The sequence below is a fragment of the Myxine glutinosa genome, chromosome 5 (genome assembly GCF_964187855.1).
Source record: "Myxine glutinosa chromosome 5, kmMyxGlut1.1, whole genome shotgun sequence".
Classification (NCBI taxonomy): Eukaryota; Metazoa; Chordata; class Myxini; order Myxiniformes; family Myxinidae; genus Myxine; species Myxine glutinosa.
In genome coordinates this window covers 120,197,598-120,217,032 of record NC_136265.1, presented here as the reverse complement: position 1 = coordinate 120,217,032, position 19,435 = coordinate 120,197,598, and the positions used below count along the sequence as shown (strand labels likewise).

The following is a 19,435-nucleotide window of genomic DNA, read 5'->3' as shown; positions in this document are numbered from 1 at the left end:
ACACAAGTTATCCACATATTTGTTCCTCTTCCAAGAAATTAAATGAGGTTAACCTAAGAGCTGCCCAGCAGATAGAAACAAAGTTGTTAGGGTTAGGGTTATACCTGGAGATCTTTTCACCTGGACCATCACTCTCACCTGCAGATCTTTTTCGTGCTCGTGATCTCGATCCAACACACAATTATTCATGAACAACTTCAACGCATCATTCACACTCTTCTTCTGATGTTCCATGAGATCTTCCACACTCATGGGAAGCTGCTGCTCCACACCGGCCATTGATGTCTTGTACAGGTTTACGCTATCTTGTTTGGCCTTCATGTTCGCCTGTTTCACAGCCACCTGAGTAGTGCTCTCAATGCACGGGATTGCACCCTTGGTGATTGCCTCCACGTACTGAGTCGCCATTGTTGCAAAACCTGTCATTTAGATTGCAATTAATAAACTTAATGTTTTTTTTTTTTTTTTTTTTTTTTTGTATACTGAATCGAGGCTCGTGAAAGAGCTAACATTTATTTCACAAACAAATCAACCAGACAAACAAAACACACAAAAAGAGGGAGCAGAAGACAAGATGGGGAGAGAAGGGGAAGCACACAACCACAACATTTGAGAGCAGGGAGAAGTGTGGGAGGGAGAGGGCCTGGGGGCAGGAGGCGTGGGAAGGGGAGGGGGGGGGGGGGGAGAGGTATAAAACACAAGGGGACCGAAATTAGTGGGGGTAGTTAATTAATAAACTTAATGTTAAGCCATGTTAATAAACTTAATGCTGCAAAAAAACATACGACTGTACCCTACTGCTTCTTGTTTTACCCTGTGTCCCAGTCAGTCGGTTTATGGACCCATTGCCAACCATGTACTTGAAAGGGATCATGTGTGCCGCTACAAGTATTGAGCATGTAATGGAGAGGGGAGGGGGGGAGGGGGGTGCGGGGGTTCATATATATGCTAGTGGGTGAACGTGGCTCACGTTTCTGAGTTAAGTGTGATGCCAATCAGGAAGAAGAAGAAGCCGTAATACCAAATTCGTACACTTCCGGAATTGTTTGATTTATTTGTATTCAAAAGTCTGGTGATTGTTTTGTATTTATTTATGCGAATGTGTCCTTGTATATAACTGTCCTTAATTTTAAAAGCTTAGGCACTATCGAGCGATTTTTTGAAAAAAAACTCCAAAAAAACGATCTTTTTTTCCATAATTGTACACGCACCTTTCCTATGCCATTTCCAGGCATTGCAAATCGTCATTGCCGGGCACCGAAGGGGGCTCGGCAGTGACGCACGCTGAAAGGGAGTACTCAGTTTTCACTCTGGTTGTTTGTTTGTTTTCTTTCTTTCTTGTTTGTTTGTCCGGGCGATATCTCAGCCATCCTTTGAGCTTGGAAGCTGAAATTTCGGTACAGTATTGAGCAAGTCCTTTGTCAAAAACTGTATTTTTTGTTTTTTGATTAATCAATTAATTGAGGAGTTATTTAATTATTAGCGATTAATTAAGTACTTATTTAATTAATCAAATTTCCTTTCTCTTCTGACCATCAACTCAGGCACCTTTTGAGTGAGGAAGCTGATATTTGGACATGCCAATGACCAGGTGATTTGGCTGCAAAGGCTATTTTTGATTTATTAATGAATCAATGAACCAATTATTTCATTATTCGATTAATGACAAAAGATTTTTTTTTTTTTAAAGTTACAGATTCTGATGAAATGGTGGTGGTTTATGTGTTCTCTGACCGAATTGATTAATAATTTCATTTTTTATGATTATTATTTATTTATTTTCATTATTAATCTTTTTTTTTTTTTTTTTTTGTTTTTTTTTTTGTATACAAGATCGAGGCTCGTGAAAGAGCGAACATTAATCACACAGAAAGACAAACCGACACATAAAACATATAACATCGGGAGCGGTAGACAAGATGGGGAGAGAGGGGGAAGGACACAAACACAACATTTGAGAGCAGGGACCGAGAGACATGGAGACATCGAGAGATCTGAGAGAGGGCGAGGGCTTTGGGGGGGGGGGCATGGGAAGGGGGCGGTGGGAGAGGTATAAAACATATGGACACTGCCAGGACTTCCAGGAAAGAAGTTGGAATTTCAAACAAGGTGGATCTGGGGTGAATTAGCGGGGGTAGAAAAGATCAAGGTTTTGGATGGGGGAAGATAAGAGATGGTGGTGAACAGCTGTTTTAAAGACCTGGAGGGAGGAGTGGGATTGAAGGGAGTGAGGGAGTTTGTTCCAGAGGCGGGAGAAAAGAGGAATGAAAGAGTGAAGGTGAGCAGAGAGCCGAGATTTCGGCAGTTTAACCATCAGAGGGTTGCTGGCAGATCTTGTGCGACCTGTAGGAATATTTGGGGGACAGAGCACAGAGAGAGCTGGGGGTGCAAGGCCGGAGAGGAGTCGGTAGAAGACAGAAAGACCACCTACCTGCCTGCGGTGAGTGAGTGAAAGGCCCTCAGAGATAGCTTCATCGCGGGAGATTCCAATAATTCTGAAAGCTTTGGTTTCAACAGCGTGAAGCCGAGCTAGGTGTGAGGCAGGAGCACCGGCCCATAGGGGAGAACAGTATTCCATTGAGCTGCGGATGAAAGCCTTGTATGTGGTGAAGAGCTCAGGTGTGCCGAGGAAGGACTTCGCACGACGGAGGATGCCCAGTCGGCGACTGGCTTTGGAGGCCAGCTTGGAAATGTGGTTTTCCCAAGAAAGATCATGGCAGATAGTGAGACCCAAAATCTTGAGCGACAGAACTTCTTGGAGACGATTGTTGAGAAAGTAGATGGGAGGGTTGTCCAGTCGATCTTTTCGGAGAGACATAGTAAGAGTGTGAGATTTGTCAGGATTGAAAGACATGTTCCACTTGTTTGACCAGTCTGTGATTTTGTCCAGGTCTTCAGAGAGTGAGGAGGCAGCAGACTGCCGATCTGAGGGAAGAGGAATGGAGCGGCAGAGAGTGGAGTCATCAGCAAAGAGATAGAGAGGATTTTCGAGAGAGTCAGAGAGATCATTGATGAAGACCAGAAAAAGCACGGGGCCCAGAACACTGCCTTGGGGAACTCCAGCCTGAACAGGAAGAGGAGATGAGAGAAACCCATTCAGGGCCACACGTTGACGACGACTAGAGAGGAAGTCCGCCAGCCATGCGTGGAGATTTCCATGGATACCAAAGGAGGAGAGTTTGGTGAGCAGAGCGGGGTGCCAGACCGTGTCGAAGGCACGTGATATGTCGAGGGAGACAGCTCTAATTTCCTGTTTGGCATTGAGGACCTCCATCCATTGTTGAGACAGCAGAAGCAGCATGTCCAGAGTAGAGTGACCTGGTCTGAAACCAAATTGATGATCAGAGATCAAGCCATTGGAGAAGAGGAAAGATTTCATATCCGAAGCAATGATGGATTCCAAGACTTTGCTGATAATTGGGAGAAGGCTGATTGGTCTGTAGTTGCTAGGATCTGTTTTTGCACCTTTTTTGTGCAAAGCGGTGATGTTGGCTGATTTCCAAGCAGATGGCAGTTGACCTTGAGCAAAAGAGAGGGTGAAGAGAACAGAGAGAGGGTGAGATAGAGCAGCAGAGCAGGATTTTAGGACCCGTGGGCTGATGCCGTCGGGTCCAGTTGCAGAATCAGAGTCGAGGGTTGACAGAAACTTTTCCACCTTGTCAGGAGGAAAGGACACGGAGTCCAGGAGCAGCAGGGTACGACTGGGTATGGTGGGTACAGAGAGGGATGGGTTTGGGACACAAGATTTAGAGGCAAACACAGAGTTGAGGCATTCAGCTTTTTCACGTGCGGAGTCAGCTGTGTAGCCGTTTGAGGTAAGGGAGGGGATGGAGGGGGAACAAACACCAGAAACGGATTTGACCAGACGCCACCAGGATTTGGAAGAGGGAGACAGATAAGAGAGTTCGGTCTTGAGAACGGAGAGATATTGTTTCCTGGCTCTCCTGAGGGTGGACACACACTTGTTTCGGGCTTTGTGAAAGGAAATGAGATTTCCTTCCGTTGGATTTGCTTTCCAGGAGACGAAGGCAAGTTGTTTCTGGGCAACAGCCTCACCACAAGATTCCGTGTACCATGGACGGGAGGAAGGGTATGACAACTGAAGACGAGATGGGATAAATCTGTGCATGAGAGAGAGCAATTTACTTTGGAAGAATTCCCAGGATGAGTTGATGTCAGAGGTGGTAGAGATGGGAGACCAGTCCAGATGATTGATGGCTGCTTGAAGACCGTGCCAGTTGGCCTGAGTGAAATGCCAGACTCGTCGACGCTGAGCAGGCTCCCTGAGGATGGTCAGAGAGATGTCCACTTTAACAAGGACATGATCAGATGATCCGATCGGAGCAGAAGAAGAGCAGCAGACATTTTCAGGGAAGTTAGTCATAACCAAGTCCAGAAGAGAAGATGTTCCGTTGACTGAGATCCGGGTCGGGAAATTGACAGATTGTGTCAGTCCCAGTGAGTCGCAGAAGTCCTTTGCTGAAGAGCCATGGCTGGTGAGAGAGGTACCCACACCCAGCCAACTGGCATGGTGACAATTGAAATCACCACATATGAGGAAGAGAGAGTTGGGATGAGTAGATAGAAGTTGGTCCATATCATCAGACAGCGAGATGTAGATGGAGTCATCACTGTTTGGTGGACGGTACAACACACATATGAACAAGAGGTGGGAGCGAAGGGGAAGCCGTAGCCAGAGGTATTCCTGGGGGTGAGGTGGAGAGAGTGCAGTGCAGGGCGAGTGAGGAAGAGAGTTTTTGATAAAGATAGCAACCCCGCCTCCAGGACGAGGCTCAGGTCTATCATACCGGAGGAGGGAGTAGCCCGGGAGAGATACTATGGAATCAGAGACATCATAAAGGAGGAAAGTTTCTGTTAAGCAGATCACGTCTGGTTTGACAGAAGCAACCTGTATGGAGAGATCAGTTAAGTTTGAACGAAGGCCCCGGATGTTTGAGGTCCATACCGTTAATGAAGAGGAAGGGGGAGCATCAGATACAGAACAGGGGGGAGGAGGGGTAGGGTAAGATGTGGAAGAGGTGGAAGAGATAGGGAGAGCTGTTGAAGGTGTGTCAGAGATTTCAGAATAGCTCGGAGAAAGGGAAGGATGGGGCGGACAAAAGGTTTGATGGTGATTGGGTGAGCCACAATGAGGTGTTATTTGAGGAGGGGGAAGAGCGAGGCAGAAGGTTGGGGGAGATGGAGGTGAGAGTTTGAAGGGGGAAGAAGCGGGGAGGACGCTTTTCTTTCTCATTTGGCCAATATCTCAGGCACCTTTTGAGCTCGGAAGCTAATATTTGGACATGAGTGACCAAGTGATGTGGCGATCAAGGATATTTTTGATTTATTGATTAATCATTTAATCGATTAATTATTTATTGATTAATTATTTATTGATTAATCAATTAATTATTTAATTTTTTATTAATGACTTATTTAATTAAATTTCTAAAAGATACATCTTCAGATGAAGCACTAGTGGTTTAGTTATGCTATTAGCCAATTGATTAAGAAAATATTTTGTGACAATCTTTTATTGATTTTAACTATACTTTATTTTTAACTTTATTTAACTTTATTTAATTTATTATTATTATTAACTTTATTTAACTTTATTTAATTTTAACTTTATTTATACTTTTATATTTAACTATATTTTAGCGTACACCTCTCCCTCCCAATGCAGCCTCTACGAGCTGCACTGCGGCATTGCCGGGCGCCGGAGGCGTCCCGGCAATGCCACGCTGTAGGATATTTAATTATTTGGCATGGGGGCGGTGTACTTTGAATGTATCTGTACTTGTTTGTTTTCTTTCATGTTTGTTTTCTTCTTGTTTTCTTGGTTGTCCGGGCAATATCTCAGCCATCCTTTGAGCTAGGAAGCTGAAATTTCGGCACAGTAGTGAGCAAGTCCTTTGTCAAAAATGGTATTTTTTGTTTTTTTATTAATCAATTAATTGAGGAGTTATTTAATTATTAGCGATTAATTAAGTACTTGTTTAATTAATCGAATTTCCTTTCTCTTCTGACCATTAACTCAGGCATCTTTTGAGTTAGGAAGCTGATATTTGGACATGCCAATGACCAGGTGATTTGGCTGCAAAGGCTATTTTTGATTTATTAATTCATCAATTAATCAATTAATCGATTAATTATTTAATTATTCGATTAATGACAATTTTTTTATTTTTTTTAGTTACAGATTCTGATGAAATGGTGGTGGTTTATGTGTTATGACCGAATTGATTAATAATTTAATTTTTAATGATTATTATTTATTTATTTTCATTATTAATCATTTATTTATTTTCTTTCTCATTTGGCCAATATCTCAGGCACCTTATGAGCTCGGAAGCTAATATTTGGACATCAGTGACCAAGTGATGTGGCTATCAAGGATATTTTTGATTTATTGATTAATCAATTAATCTATTAATTATTTAATTATTCAATTAATTACTAAAACAAAATATTTTTTTGCAGTTACAGATTCTGATGAAATGGTGGTGGTTTATGTGTTCTCTGACCGAATTGATTCATAATTTAATTTTTTTATGATTATTATTTATTTATTTTCATTATTAATCATTTATTTATTTTCTTTCTCATTTGGCCAATATCTCAGGCATCTTTTGAGCTCGGAAGCTAATATTTGGACATGAGTGACCAAGTGATGTGGCTATCAAGGGTATTTTTGATTTATTGATTAATCAATTAATTAATTAATCGATTACTTATTTAATTATTCGATTAATTACTAAAAAAAAATTATATATTTCAGTTACAGATTCTGATGAAATGGTGGTGGTTTATGTGTTCTGTGACTGAATTGATTAATAATTTAATTTTTTCATGATTATTATTTATTTATTTTCATTATTAATCATTTATTTATTTTCTTTCTCATTTGGCCAATATCTCAGGCACCTTTTGAGCTGGGAAGCTAATATTTGGACATGACAGTGACCAGGTGAAGTGGCTAACAAGGATATTTTTGATTTATTGATTAATCATTTAATCGATAAATTATTTATTGATTAATCGATTAATTATTTATTGATTAATCAATTAATTATTTAATTTTTTATTAATGAGTTCTTTAATTACATTTCTAAAAGATACATCTTCGGATGAAGCACTAGTGGTTTAGTTATGCAATTAGCCAATTGATTAAGAAAATATTTTGTGATAATCTTTTATTGATTTTAATTATACAATTAATCAATCAATTAGTGTACACCTCTCCCTCCCAATGCAGCCTCTATGAGCTGCACTGCAGTATTGCCAGGTGCCGGAGGCACCCCGGCAATGCCGCGCTGTAGGATATTTAATTATTTGGCATGGGGCGGTGTACTTTGAATGTATCTGTACTTGTTATGTTTACCTTTCAACCTCTGTTGCACACCTTGAGCCTAAGCATTGTATTAACCAAATAAATAACATTTTCTACACAAACATCATTAAGGGTACTCACAGTCTCCATTGAGAACAACGTTCCCTGATGATTTCACTTTCCCATTTACGTAAATCATTCTCCGGAAATCTTCCACCATCTTCAGAAACTGTTCATCCAACTTTTCATCACTCAAGATGTCCAAATGACCCAATTCTTCATCTTGACTTGTGGGCATGGGAAACGCGAAACACTTCCTGTCCTGAGATGAAGAAAACGTTTCGTTTGAGATCAAGAAAAAGTAATTATGGTATTTGTATTTGTTGGTGATGTCATGTCATTCATTCCTAGAGTTTCTGCCATGAACGATACAGAAATTACTCGAACTTGGCATTCTATAGATCGAGGTAAGGAAATAGGACAGGACAAGCTTTCTTATAAAAACTGCAGGAGAGATAATACTCTGGAGGTCATCTGGGGAAACTGGAGATAATAATATAGGGTATTAATCTATATAATAATAGCGTAAGGACTCGACTTTGTTATCCCTTTTATGCTGCACCCAGTGACCCGATGCCCACGGCACTAATGGATTTACGATCTACGAACCGCACTCTTTGTTTATCACGTACAGCCATACTCGAAAAATCTGAATTAGCCGACGTTGGGGCCCAAAAGCATCCGATTAACTGCCGATACGACGCCATCTTACGACGCCATCATATTGACGTCTGCTGGGTGAAGGCGAAGCAAGCCGTCCGCTGATTGGACAGGCGAAGGCGACAGCAAGCCGTCCACTGAGTGGACAATCCTGAGCATGCATTTGTGCCGGTGTCATGGATCGCGGTGTACGCTAACCTCATCAGTTGGGTTTACCATAATTTCTACGTATACGCACTCATATACGCACTCTTCATTCTCATCTTTCTTCCTAACTCTTACTCGGACAAGCAAATCCCCTATGCCATCCATAATGGTACACTCTATCCATACACCACATCCCCCCTTCCGTGGATGTTCCACGGGTTTCGGCTAGTTAATTATGAATTCAGTAATCATTAATTAAACTTGTTATCTGCATTCACAGTGATCACGACCCCCAGCGATCGCCTGTGCCTTCCTCTTGGTGATCACCTGCGCCTTACTCTTGGCGATCGCCTGTGGCTTACTCTTGTCGATCGCCTGTGGCTTACTCTTGTCGATCGCCTGTGGCTTACTCTTGTCGATCGCCTTTGGCTAACTCTTGGCGATCGCCTGTGGCTTACTCGTGGTGATCGCCTGTGGCTTACTCTTGGCGATAGTCTGTGGCTTACTGTTGTCGATTGCCTGTGGCTTACTGTTGTCGATTGCCTGTGGCTTACTCTTGGGATCGCCTGTGGCTTACTCTTGTCGATTGCCTGTGGCTTACTCTTGTCGATTGCCTGTGGCTTACTCTTGGTGATTGCCTATGGCTTACTCTGGTCGATCGCCTGTGGCTTACTCTTGTCGATCGCCTTTGGCTTACTCTTGTCGATCGCCTTTGGCTGACTCTTGTCGATCGCCTGTGGCTTACTCTTGGTGATCGCCTGTGGCTTACTCTTGGTGATTGCCTGTGGCTTACTCTTGGCGATCGTCTGCGGCTTACTCTTGGCCCACAAGTCAGTGATTGTATCGTCTTTTGTCCTATCACTCAATGGTGAAGAATCACTTTAAAAATTATCACATCCGGATCTTCGTTAAATTCGAATAATTTTGTCCATGTCACATACCCAACCTCTCCACCAAATTTCGTTCAAATTCGTCAACAACTTTTTGAGATATCCTGTTCACAAACAAACAGACAGGGGTGAAAACATAACCTCCATCTACCTTCGGTGGCGGAGATAATAAGAACGATAAGAAGAACAAGGACAATAACTATATCTGTCTATATATATATATAACCCCACTTTATCTGGTCTTACGTTCATTGGTCATCTTAACCCTCTTACATTCTTATCCCAAATTCGAACTGCACCAACTACCTCCACTCCTTCATATCACTATTCTCTCGCATGTGGAACTTTCTTTGTTCTTCCATCGTGTCCTCTACTCCTTTAAAATGCATCTCCTTACCTCATCTTCTCTATCCTAATTCACCCCGTCTACCCTCAATAACATCTCCAAGATTCTACTTCCTCCCTTTCGTCCCCATTCTTCAATCTGCTTTATCATGAACATTTTTATTGAGAAAAAGAAAAGATCATTCTGAGAACTTACCTGGAAATACTGACACATACATTCCCTCTGGTCATTGAAGTCCCGACAGGATCTCGACTTTCCTTTTTTCCGTATGTTCAAACAGTGTTCCAAGTACTCGTCAGCAGTGCACGGATTTCCATCGATCTCCAGCACCAGGGTAAAGTCCCTCAAACACACCACAAATGTGGGAAAGTACTGGTGGAAGTCCATGCCTCTTTCATCTTCTCTTTGGTGTATCTTGGTGTTTACATGGTCGGCAAGATTGAGCACCATGCTGGAGCGTGGGGTTAAGAACAAAAGGAACCTCAAGAAGACATTGAAAGTGAAGTCTGTATTTGACCAAAGGGGAACTGCAAATCAAACCATACAAGGTGAAATATAGAAGATTTTATCACTTGCAATATTTTTGGATGATAATTATCACCTTTTATATTTTTGGGGGGAATGGAAGAGAGAATGGGTGGGAGAGGCCCAGACCAATCCACATAGCAGTTACTCCCAAGGCTCAAACACAGCAACAGGTACCAGAGTTATATCTGTGTTATAACGAGATAACTGTAATTGCACAGACTACAATGTTGTCTGACCAGGCACATTATTCAGCAAGGCAAGAGAGTAATAGGAGACCATCACATGTGGAGCTCGTCATGTTTTCATGAAAGCCAATCATGCTAAGTACTTACAAACCAGGTGGGTATTTATAATGTCAGGTGGTTCATCTTACGATAATTCACCAAATGTCCGTCTGTCTGTCTGTTCCCAGGTACCGCAAAAACGGCTGAACTGATCGCAACGATATTTTGGGTGGGTAATCCTGGGACCCCCTGGAGTAAAATAGTCTTTTGTGGCGGGCACAAGGGACAATAATTCCGCGCACCAGTGGGTGGCGCGAGCGTCCAGGCGGGGAACTGAAATGCATGCCCCGCCTTTTGGCCTCGGGACATATATGCGGGCTCTAAGCTAGAGTCCGCCCAGTGCTGAATTGCGAGCTCTGAATAAAGACTTGTTGTATCAACGCGTTGTGGCCTACCTCTCTGGCAATCGAGTCGTGTGTGCACAGCACCACACCGGTGACCCCGATTGGTTCAGCCGTTGCTGACCCCCGAACGCACCATGGCTACCAACGCCGTCGCAATCAACCTCCCGGAGTTTTGGGAAGCGCAAGCCGACGTTTGGTTTGTGCAGGCCGAAGCTCAATTTCAGCTCCGGGGCATCATGGCGGGCGAGACCCGGTACTACCACGTGGTCGCCGCCCTCGGGCCCGGCACTGCCACCCACGTCGTGTCGATCCTTCGGCGCCCACCAGGCGACCACAAGTATGAGGCGCTCAAACGACTCCTCCTTGCCATGTTCGGGCTCACAGAGGTCGAACGTGCCGACCGCCTCCTGGACCTTCCCGCCCCCGTCGACATGACCATCCATCCGGATGGATTTCATGCTGTCGCTGCTTGGAGACCGGCGCCCGGATGTCTTATTCCGAGCACTTTTCCTACGCCAGCTACCTGTACAGGTGCGCATCGCGCTGGCCGGTTCCAAAATAACGGAACCCCACGCCCTGGCTGGAGAGGCCGACAAGTATTTCGAGGCCTGCGACACGTGGTCGGTGTACGGTGCTGCAGTAGTGGATCCCGGCGCGGGGGCTACAGCGCCCCCTGCTTCCCTCGTGGCCGCTGCTACGCCCCGCCCACTACCGCCGCCGCCACCACCACCGGCGCCGGCACCGGCACGGCCGCCGCGGGGACCACCGCCGCAAACCTGGTGCTACTACCATGCCAGGTTCGGCCGCAAGGCTAAAACGTGCCGCCCGCCGTGTTCTTTTGACGGGTCGGGCCGGCGCTCACTTGCGGCCATGAGCGTCGGCCATTCCGGCAGCCTCCTGTTCATCACGGACACCTTGTCCGGGCGCCGTTTTCTTTGCAACACGGGAGCGTGGGTAAGCGTCCTCCCTGCCTCCACGTCCGACAAGCAAGCCGCGGGCCGGGGCCCCGCTTTGCTTGCCGCCAACGGTACACCCATCCGCACATTCGGGAAGCGTTGCCTCTCACTGCGGTTCAGAAGGCAGCGCTTTCAATGGTCGTTCGTTACCGCCAGCGTGCCAATGGCCCCTGCTCGGCGCGGACGTCCTATGTGCGCATGGGCTGTTGGTCGACGTTAAGCGCAGACGTCTTGTCCAGGCTGAAACCTTCAGCTCGCTCGCTTGTTCGCTGAGCGGCTCATTGAGCAGCTCGCTGAGCGGCTCACCGAGCGGCTTGCTGAAAGGTTCCGTCCCGGCGAGGTTAGTCTGCACGCTTCCGGCAGCGGGCGAGTTTACCAGCCTCATCGCCAGTTTCCCGGCCCTCACGCGGCCCACCTTCTCAGCGGTGGTCGTCAAACACGGGGTGGAGCACCATATCCCCACGGTTGGGCCGCCGGTCTACGCCCGGGCACGCCGACTCGACCCCATGAAGCTCGCCGTGGCGAAAGCGGAGTTTGCCACGCTGGAACGGCTGGGGATCGTACGGCGCTCCAACAGCGCTTGGGCTTCTCCTCTGCACATTGTGCCGAAGCCCGGCGGAGGATGGCGGCCGTGCGGTGACTACCGCCGGCTCAATGATGCCACCACCCCCGACCGCTACCCGGTTCCGCATATCCAGGACCTTTCCGCCCGGTTGGCAAACACGACCGTGTTCTCCAAGGTGGACCTCATCCGGGGCTACCACCAGGTCCCCGTCCAACCGGACGATGTCCCAAAGACGGCCGTCATCACCCCTTTCAGCCTCTGAGTTCCTGCGAATGCCTTTTGGGTTGAAGAATGCGGCCCAGGCGTTCCAACGGCTCATGGACAGCGTCTTGCGTGACTTACCTTTCATCTATGTCTACCTGGACGACATCCTAGTCGCGAGCGCGTCCCGGGAGGAGCACCTGCTCCACCTCCGCACGCTTTTCGAACGCCTGGGCCAGCATGGCCTGATCATCAACCCCGCAAAGTGCCGTTTTGGCGTCGCCGCCATCGACTTCTTGGGGCACCGCATCACCAGGCACGGGGCCGTCCCTTTACCGGCCAAGGTGGAGGCGGTCAGGGCTTTCCCGCGTCCCCGCAAGATCAAGGGGCTCCAAGAGTTCCTGGGCATGGTAAATTTTTACCACCGCTTCGTGCCCCATGTCGCCCAGCTCCTCCGCCCCCTGCACGAGGCAAGCCAGGCAAAGGTGACATCACCTGGTCGGAGCCGATGGCCACGGCGTTTGCGGGCGCAAAGCTGGCCCTGGCCAACGCCACCATGCTGGCGCACCCGGCGCCCGATGCACCGATCGCCCTCACCACCGACGCGTCGGACTACGCGGTGGGGGCGGTGCACGAGCAGTGGGTGCGTGGTGTTTGGCAGCCGCTGGCGTTTTTTAGCCGGCAGCTTCGCCCGCACGAACGCCGCTACAGCACCTTCGACCGCGAGCTGCTCGGGCTCCACCTGGCGGTCCGACACTTCCGCCATCTGCTCGAGGGCCGCCCGTTCACGGCTTTCGTCGACCACAAGCTCCTTGTGTTCGCGATGGCCAAGGTCGCCGAGCCATGGCTGGCACGGCAGCAGCGTCACCTCTCTGCCGTGTCCGAGTACACGACGGACATCCGTCACGTCGCGGGTAAAGACCACCCGGTGGCGGATTGTCTTTCCCGGTCCGTCGCGCACGCGGTCCACCTCGGGATCGACTATGCCCGGATGGCGGAGGACCAGACCGCCGACCTCGGCGTCCAGGCCTTGCAGACCGCCGTCACTGGCCTCCGCGTCACCGAGGTGCCGTTCGACATCGCGGGCGCGGCCCTCCTGTGCGACGTCTCCCTCGGCCGGCCTCGCCCCATCGTGCCCGCTGGCTGGCAGCACCCAGTTTTCGACGCCATCCACGGCCTGTCCCACCCGGGCACGAAGGCCTCCCAGAAGCTCGTCGCGGCGAAGTTCGTCTGGCATGGCCTCAGGAAGGACGTCCGCGACTGGGCCAGGACGTGCCTCGCGTGCCAGCGCGCAAAGGTCCACCGCCACACCCAGGCCCCGTTGGCCCCGTTTACGGTGCCCGAGCGTCGGTTCGACCACGTCCACGTCGACTTGGTGGGACCTCTGCCCCCCTCGCGGGGGTTCACCCATCTCCTCACCATGGTGGACCGCACCACACGGTGGCCGGAGGCCGTGCCATTGGCGGCGACGTCTGCGGCGGATGTGGCGCAAGCCTTCATCGCCACTTGGGTTGCCCGGTTCGGCGCCCCCTCGGACATCTCATCCGACCGCAGCCCCCAGTTCACCTCGGAGCTCTGGGGCGTGGTGGCGCAAGGGCTCGGCGTCAAACTGCACCGCACCACGGCCTACCACCCCCAGGCCAATGGCCTGTGTGAGCGCTTTCATCGTTCGATGAAGGCCGCGCTCCGGGCCAGCTTCCGCGATGGCAGCTGGGCCGACAGGCTCCCCTGGGTCCTGCTGGGCCTCAGGACAGCGCCCAAGGACGACCTGCGCGCATCCTCGGCGGAGCTGGTCTTCGGGCAACCACTGCGGGTACCGGGCGAATTTATCCCCGACTCCACGGCTCCTTGGTCCGCGGCGCAACAGCGCTCCACCCTGCAGGAGACCGCCCGGAGGTTCGCCCCGGTGCCGACGGCACACCACGGTTGCCCGTCCTCCCACGTCGCCCCGGAGCTTCGCACAGCGGAGTACGTCTTCGTCCGGCATGACGCCCACCGGGCACCGCTACGGCCCCCATATGACGGGCCCTTCCGCGTGCTGGAGACCGGGGACAAATATTTCACCGTCGACATCGGTGATGCCCCGGATCATATCTCCGTGGACCGCCTCAAGCCGGCCCACCTCGATCTGGACCACCCCCCGCAAGCAGCTCTGCCTCCGCGTCGAGGCCGCCCCCCGGCGGTCAGACTCCCGGCACCCCCCAGCCCCGCCACTCCCCAGCCCTGCACGCATCGCTAGGGGGCGTTTCGGCCGGATCATCCGGCTTCCCCGCAAGCTCACCCTTCAGGTGTGCGGGAATTCTGGGGGAGCGCGTGTGGCGGGCACAAGGGACAATAATTCCGCGCACCAGTGGGTGGCGCGAGCGTCCAGGCGGGGAACTGAAATGCATGCCCCGCCTTTTGGCCTCGGGACATATATGCGGGCTCTAAGCTCGAGCCCACCCAGTGCTGAAGTGCGAGCTCTGAATAAAGACTCTTGTTGTCGCAATGCGTTGTGGCCTACCTCTCTGGCAATCGAGTCGTGTGTGCACGGCACCACACTATATTGTTTTTCCAATTTTTCTAATTTCCAATTTTTCAATTTTCCAGTTTTTCCAAACACGATGGAATAATATTTACCGATATGAACAGTGATGTGGCTTTTATTGAAATTCTACAAATACTGTTTAGATTTTGATGATTTGCATGTGACATGATTTAACGGATGTTTATATGAATCGTTTAAAATAAAAACAGCCTTCAATTTCTGATATTTTGCCTTTTCATTTGGGCCTCCCAATTTTAGCCCTGCCCTTGGGGCAGGTACCATTGCTAGTAAATTACAATACAGGTGCACAATAAATCCATATTCCTACAGGTGATTACTTTTTGCCAGAAAATTTACAGACTTGATATATTTGTTTTCAAAAAGCTAAAACGAAATGAAGCATTTCAAATATGATATATCGAAGGATTGGAGGTTTTCCTTCCCTCCAAAAGTCGAGAGAACATCAAAACTGGAAATCATTGTCCTCATGGAAAGGATACTGCAATTGGTCAAATCCATTACTGCAGAGGACGTTGGACGTGTTGTAAATGAGGACAGAACTCAGGAGAAGAGTGAGCGTAAACAGGTGGATGTCATGTGACTCGCTGTCCTGCAGGAGTACACGCAGTGACAAAGCATTTGGTCATCACCATCAGCATGGGGAACCAGGTCATCGTACTGTAACACCAAACAGGTAAAATATATATCAAGTAATCTCCCAGAGAGTGTCATGACTAAAGATTCCCAGCACTGCCCCAGACACAACTGAGCAGTTTCTACCGGAATGTATACATTTTTACAGGAGGTCACAATCGTGTACTCTTTAGTTGATTGCTGACATTCCAACTCAGCACCTTGTGCTCCATAAATATGAGGGAGTGGCACTTGCCTTGGAGGGTATGTGGCATGACCTTACCTGTAAACCCTCACATTCTGACAGTTATCCCAACGCTTCCCGCAGGCACTCCAGCATGGATTGAATAATCGAGGCTATTCCAACTGGGGTGGTAGTTTCACATTTACCTCTAATCTCCACGTAAATTAACCACTTCCGCCATCAAAGACTATCGCCAGTCTTCGGTGAGACATGCAGGAGAAGCGACTCATGACTGTATTCGAGTGCAGCCAATCAGCAGATTCCACAACACTCATTCATACATGTTGCCTTCAGTCTTCCCAAGTCCCTTAGTTTTCTAAAACCTATCTGGAATTGTAAATCCATAGAAGGTATTTTCATCATGCACCAAACGACCGTCTATCCGTCCGACTCCTATTTCGACTTCTTTGGCCAAACCGCTGGGCCGATTGGGCTTAAGTTTGGCAGCGAGGTTCCACTCCTGACTGGTAACAGGGCAGCGAGGTTCCGCTCCTGACTGGTAACAGGGCAGCGAGGTTCCGCTCCTGACTGGTAACAGGGCAGCGAGGTTCTGCTCCTGACTGGTAACAGGGCAGCGAGGCTCTGCTCCTGACTGGTAACAGGGCAGCGAGGCTCCGCTCCTGACTGGTAACAGGGCAGCGAGGTTCCGCTCCTGACTGGTAACAGGGCAGTGAAGTTCTGCTCCTGACTGGTAACAGGGCAGCGAGGTTCCGCTCCTGACTGGTAACAGGGCAGCGAGGTTCCGCTCCTGACTGGTAACAGGGCAGCGAGGTTCCGCTCCTGACTGGTAACAGGGCAGCGAGGTACCGCTCCTGACTGGTAACAGGGCAGCGAGGTTCCGCTCCTGACTGGTAACAGGGATTGCAAAGCTCGTCCGGGTACCATGACTAAGTGTGTCAAAATGGCGGACTCAGGAAATTCCTTCAAAAAACTTGTTGTCCAGATCCACCAGTCAGAATGATACCAAATTTGGGTTACAACATTCGGCCAGGGCCCAGATAAGCTACAGGTCCAGTGGTTCTATTTTTTTTTCTCTACAATAGAACAGGTCCAGTGGCTCATGGAAGAGCAAGGTTGAATTGACAGTGGGGTAACAAGGAAGCAATTGAGCTCAGCAAGCAAGGGAATGAAGGAACAGAAAAGAAGAAAGAGAAGGTGGTGAAATGCTGAAAGCAGCAAGTTAGACGGTTGGGTTATGAAGGGTTAATGAGGGTAATAAACATAAGGGGTCAGGATGACGTGCATGCTTGAAGCCTTGGAGGAAGGAAGGGTAGGAAAGAAAGGACTCTAAGCGGGTTCCATAGAATGGAGAAGTGAGAAATAAAAGGGTTGAGGTGTGCAGTCAGCCTGGATTATCGAATCTTAACCAGGAAGTGGTTACTGGAAGAATTGGTGCATTCTGTAGAGGACCGAGAGAGCAGCGGGAGCTGGACCGGATACGAGGCAGTCAAAAACAGACGTCACCATCCTTCCGGATGTATAAGAGAAACAGACCTCATTAATTAGTGTAGTCCTCACTTATCAAGAAGTTTTATTAACGACCAAGGATCAGCAAGACACAGCAGTAACACTGAAACCACAAAACTGAGCTAGAAATTTGCCATTCCTCAAAAAGATTCATCTCTTCCACCAAACCCAAACTCCATGACATGCAGAGCATTCAAGGATACAAATTTACATAGCTTGTAAATACAAGAGATAAGAAAAAAGATGAAGAGAACAGTATGTGTGCATGTAAAACAGCCAGCCTCATTTTCCATATATTTCAGATAGGCCTGAGAAATGTTCTAACCTTATCTCATCCTCAGGATTTTACACCTTATTAGATTCTCAGTTACGAGGACAAATCTTTACAAATATACTGTACTTTATGTACTTTACGAAGAAGAATCTACAGATCCGTGATCTAGATGTACCTTCTCCACATCACCCAAGCCTTCTGTATCCAAAAGCAGCAACATTCTCTTGGGATAGTGAGGGTGAGGCCGTGGCCAAACCCAAATACCTTTGGTACAGGACTGCACAGCGTGTCCCAACATGAACCCTGTCGGGATAAGGGGAAAGGGTTTAGGATTTGGCTAGTTATAGTACAGGCCCGAGTTACAGTCAAACCGGAAACACATCAGCATTTTTCTCTTCATCTGAAAAAAACCCCCAAATTATGGGAGATCACCTTGGCCTAGGATAGGCCTTCAATAGCAAGATAGTTCATCATCATATGTACATGGCCGAAGATAGGCCTGATCGTGTCTAGTCTATTCACAAAGAAAGTTTGCATAGTTATACCTGAAACATTATACCTGTACGTTTATGATGAGTTCCATGGTAAGACATTTCCTCCAAGGAAATCCCCCCCTTCCCACACCTCCTGCCCCCAAGCCATCTCCCTCCCACACTTCTCCCTGCTCTCAAATGTTGTGGTTGTGTGCTTCCCCTTCTCTCCCCATCTTGTCTTCCGCTCCCTCTTTTTGTATATTTTGTTTGTCTGGTTGATTTGTTTGTGAAATAAATGTTAGCTCTTTCACGAGCCTCGATTCAGTATCCAAAAAAAAAAAAAAGGCATTAGAAAATGGTCTTGGAGAATATGATCAGCACAAGGCTTAAAATTTGAAACGACAAACGAACCACGCAGCGAGTTTGAAAACATTGGCTGAACATGTGAGTTGAAAACCAGCCTTGGTGGTGTAATGGTTGGAGTGTGTGCTCTTCCTTAGTTTGCTTGAAAGGGCAACGGTTCAAACCTGGACGGGGTATACAAAAGACTTCCTGAAAGGTACGTGCTGCTTCCTTGCTTTGTACTCAGAATTTAAAACAACAGAGCACGGTTAAAACTGGCAACCGCTCCTCCTAGGTTGAAGTTCCTTGTAAGGCAACATATGTTTAATTATTTCTTTAAAAGAGCATGTGTGTATAAATGAGTTACGTTTCTACCCAAACAATTAAACGTCTTTTTATTGCACTTGGTAATCGATAAATATTGAAGGTTTTTTTTTTTTTTTAACTGGAGACATGTGGAGACGGAATCCGGGAAGAGCATCCGTGAACAGGTAGGGAATCCCTGAGTTAGTTATTTCATTAGTATGTGCACTTAGATATCTGCCCTTTGTACAGGGGTTTTGTGGGGAAATGCGTTGTGAGATTAGCATGTTTCATCCTCGGTGTGATTTTCCCAACTTTGCACTTTCAATCCATCAATCCAATTTTCAATCCATCCCATAATCCCTCTATCTATCCATCCATCACCAATCCCCCACCCTCTCGCTTCCAAGCCGCTATACTCGGGACTCCCCAACACCTTTGTCCCTTTGCCTTCGGAAACCCCACTGGAAACTTCCCTCCTCTCGTTTAACATCTATCCACCCGTTCATCCAAGCCTGGTATTGGCTTAACGGTTAAGGTGGTTGGCTGGAGGTTTAAAAAAAAACAAACAAAAAAAAAAAAAACGGTTAAGGTGGTTGGCTGGAGATCTTGGGGTCCTGAGTTCGAGCCCGTCTCGCCGTTGAATTAACACCAGGTGGGCTGACTCAGCCCTTATAAGACATCCTTATAAGGTCGGCAAAATGAGAACGAGATGACTGGTTATAGAGAGGCATTGCATCAGCGGTAGCTGCGTCCCCAGAAAATGATGCAACCAGCAGGCACAGGCTGCACAGGATCCACCGCCATCCTTTCATCCACCGATCTCAAACCCATCACCCTTTCCCTTCCCAACCTCTA

The 19,435-nt window shown here is 48.0% G+C and overlaps 1 protein-coding gene across 2 annotated transcripts in view; it reads right to left on the bottom strand.

Moving 5' to 3' along the window:
- LOC137427169 (guanylate-binding protein 1) overlaps positions 1-19,435 on the bottom strand; it is a 36,416-nt gene that overhangs the window by 6,974 nt on the left and 10,007 nt on the right. For both annotated transcript variants that reach the window (XM_068116400.2, XM_068116398.2), the window contains exons 4-8: positions 17,635-17,762; positions 15,342-15,451; positions 9,632-9,887; positions 7,475-7,655; positions 139-419 (exon numbers count right to left, since the gene is read on the bottom strand). In XM_068116400.2, coding sequence (XP_067972501.2) covers positions 139-419; positions 7,475-7,655; positions 9,632-9,887; positions 15,342-15,451; positions 17,635-17,762 — 956 coding nt within the window. The remainder of the gene's footprint in view (positions 1-138; positions 420-7,474; positions 7,656-9,631; positions 9,888-15,341; positions 15,452-17,634; positions 17,763-19,435) is intronic.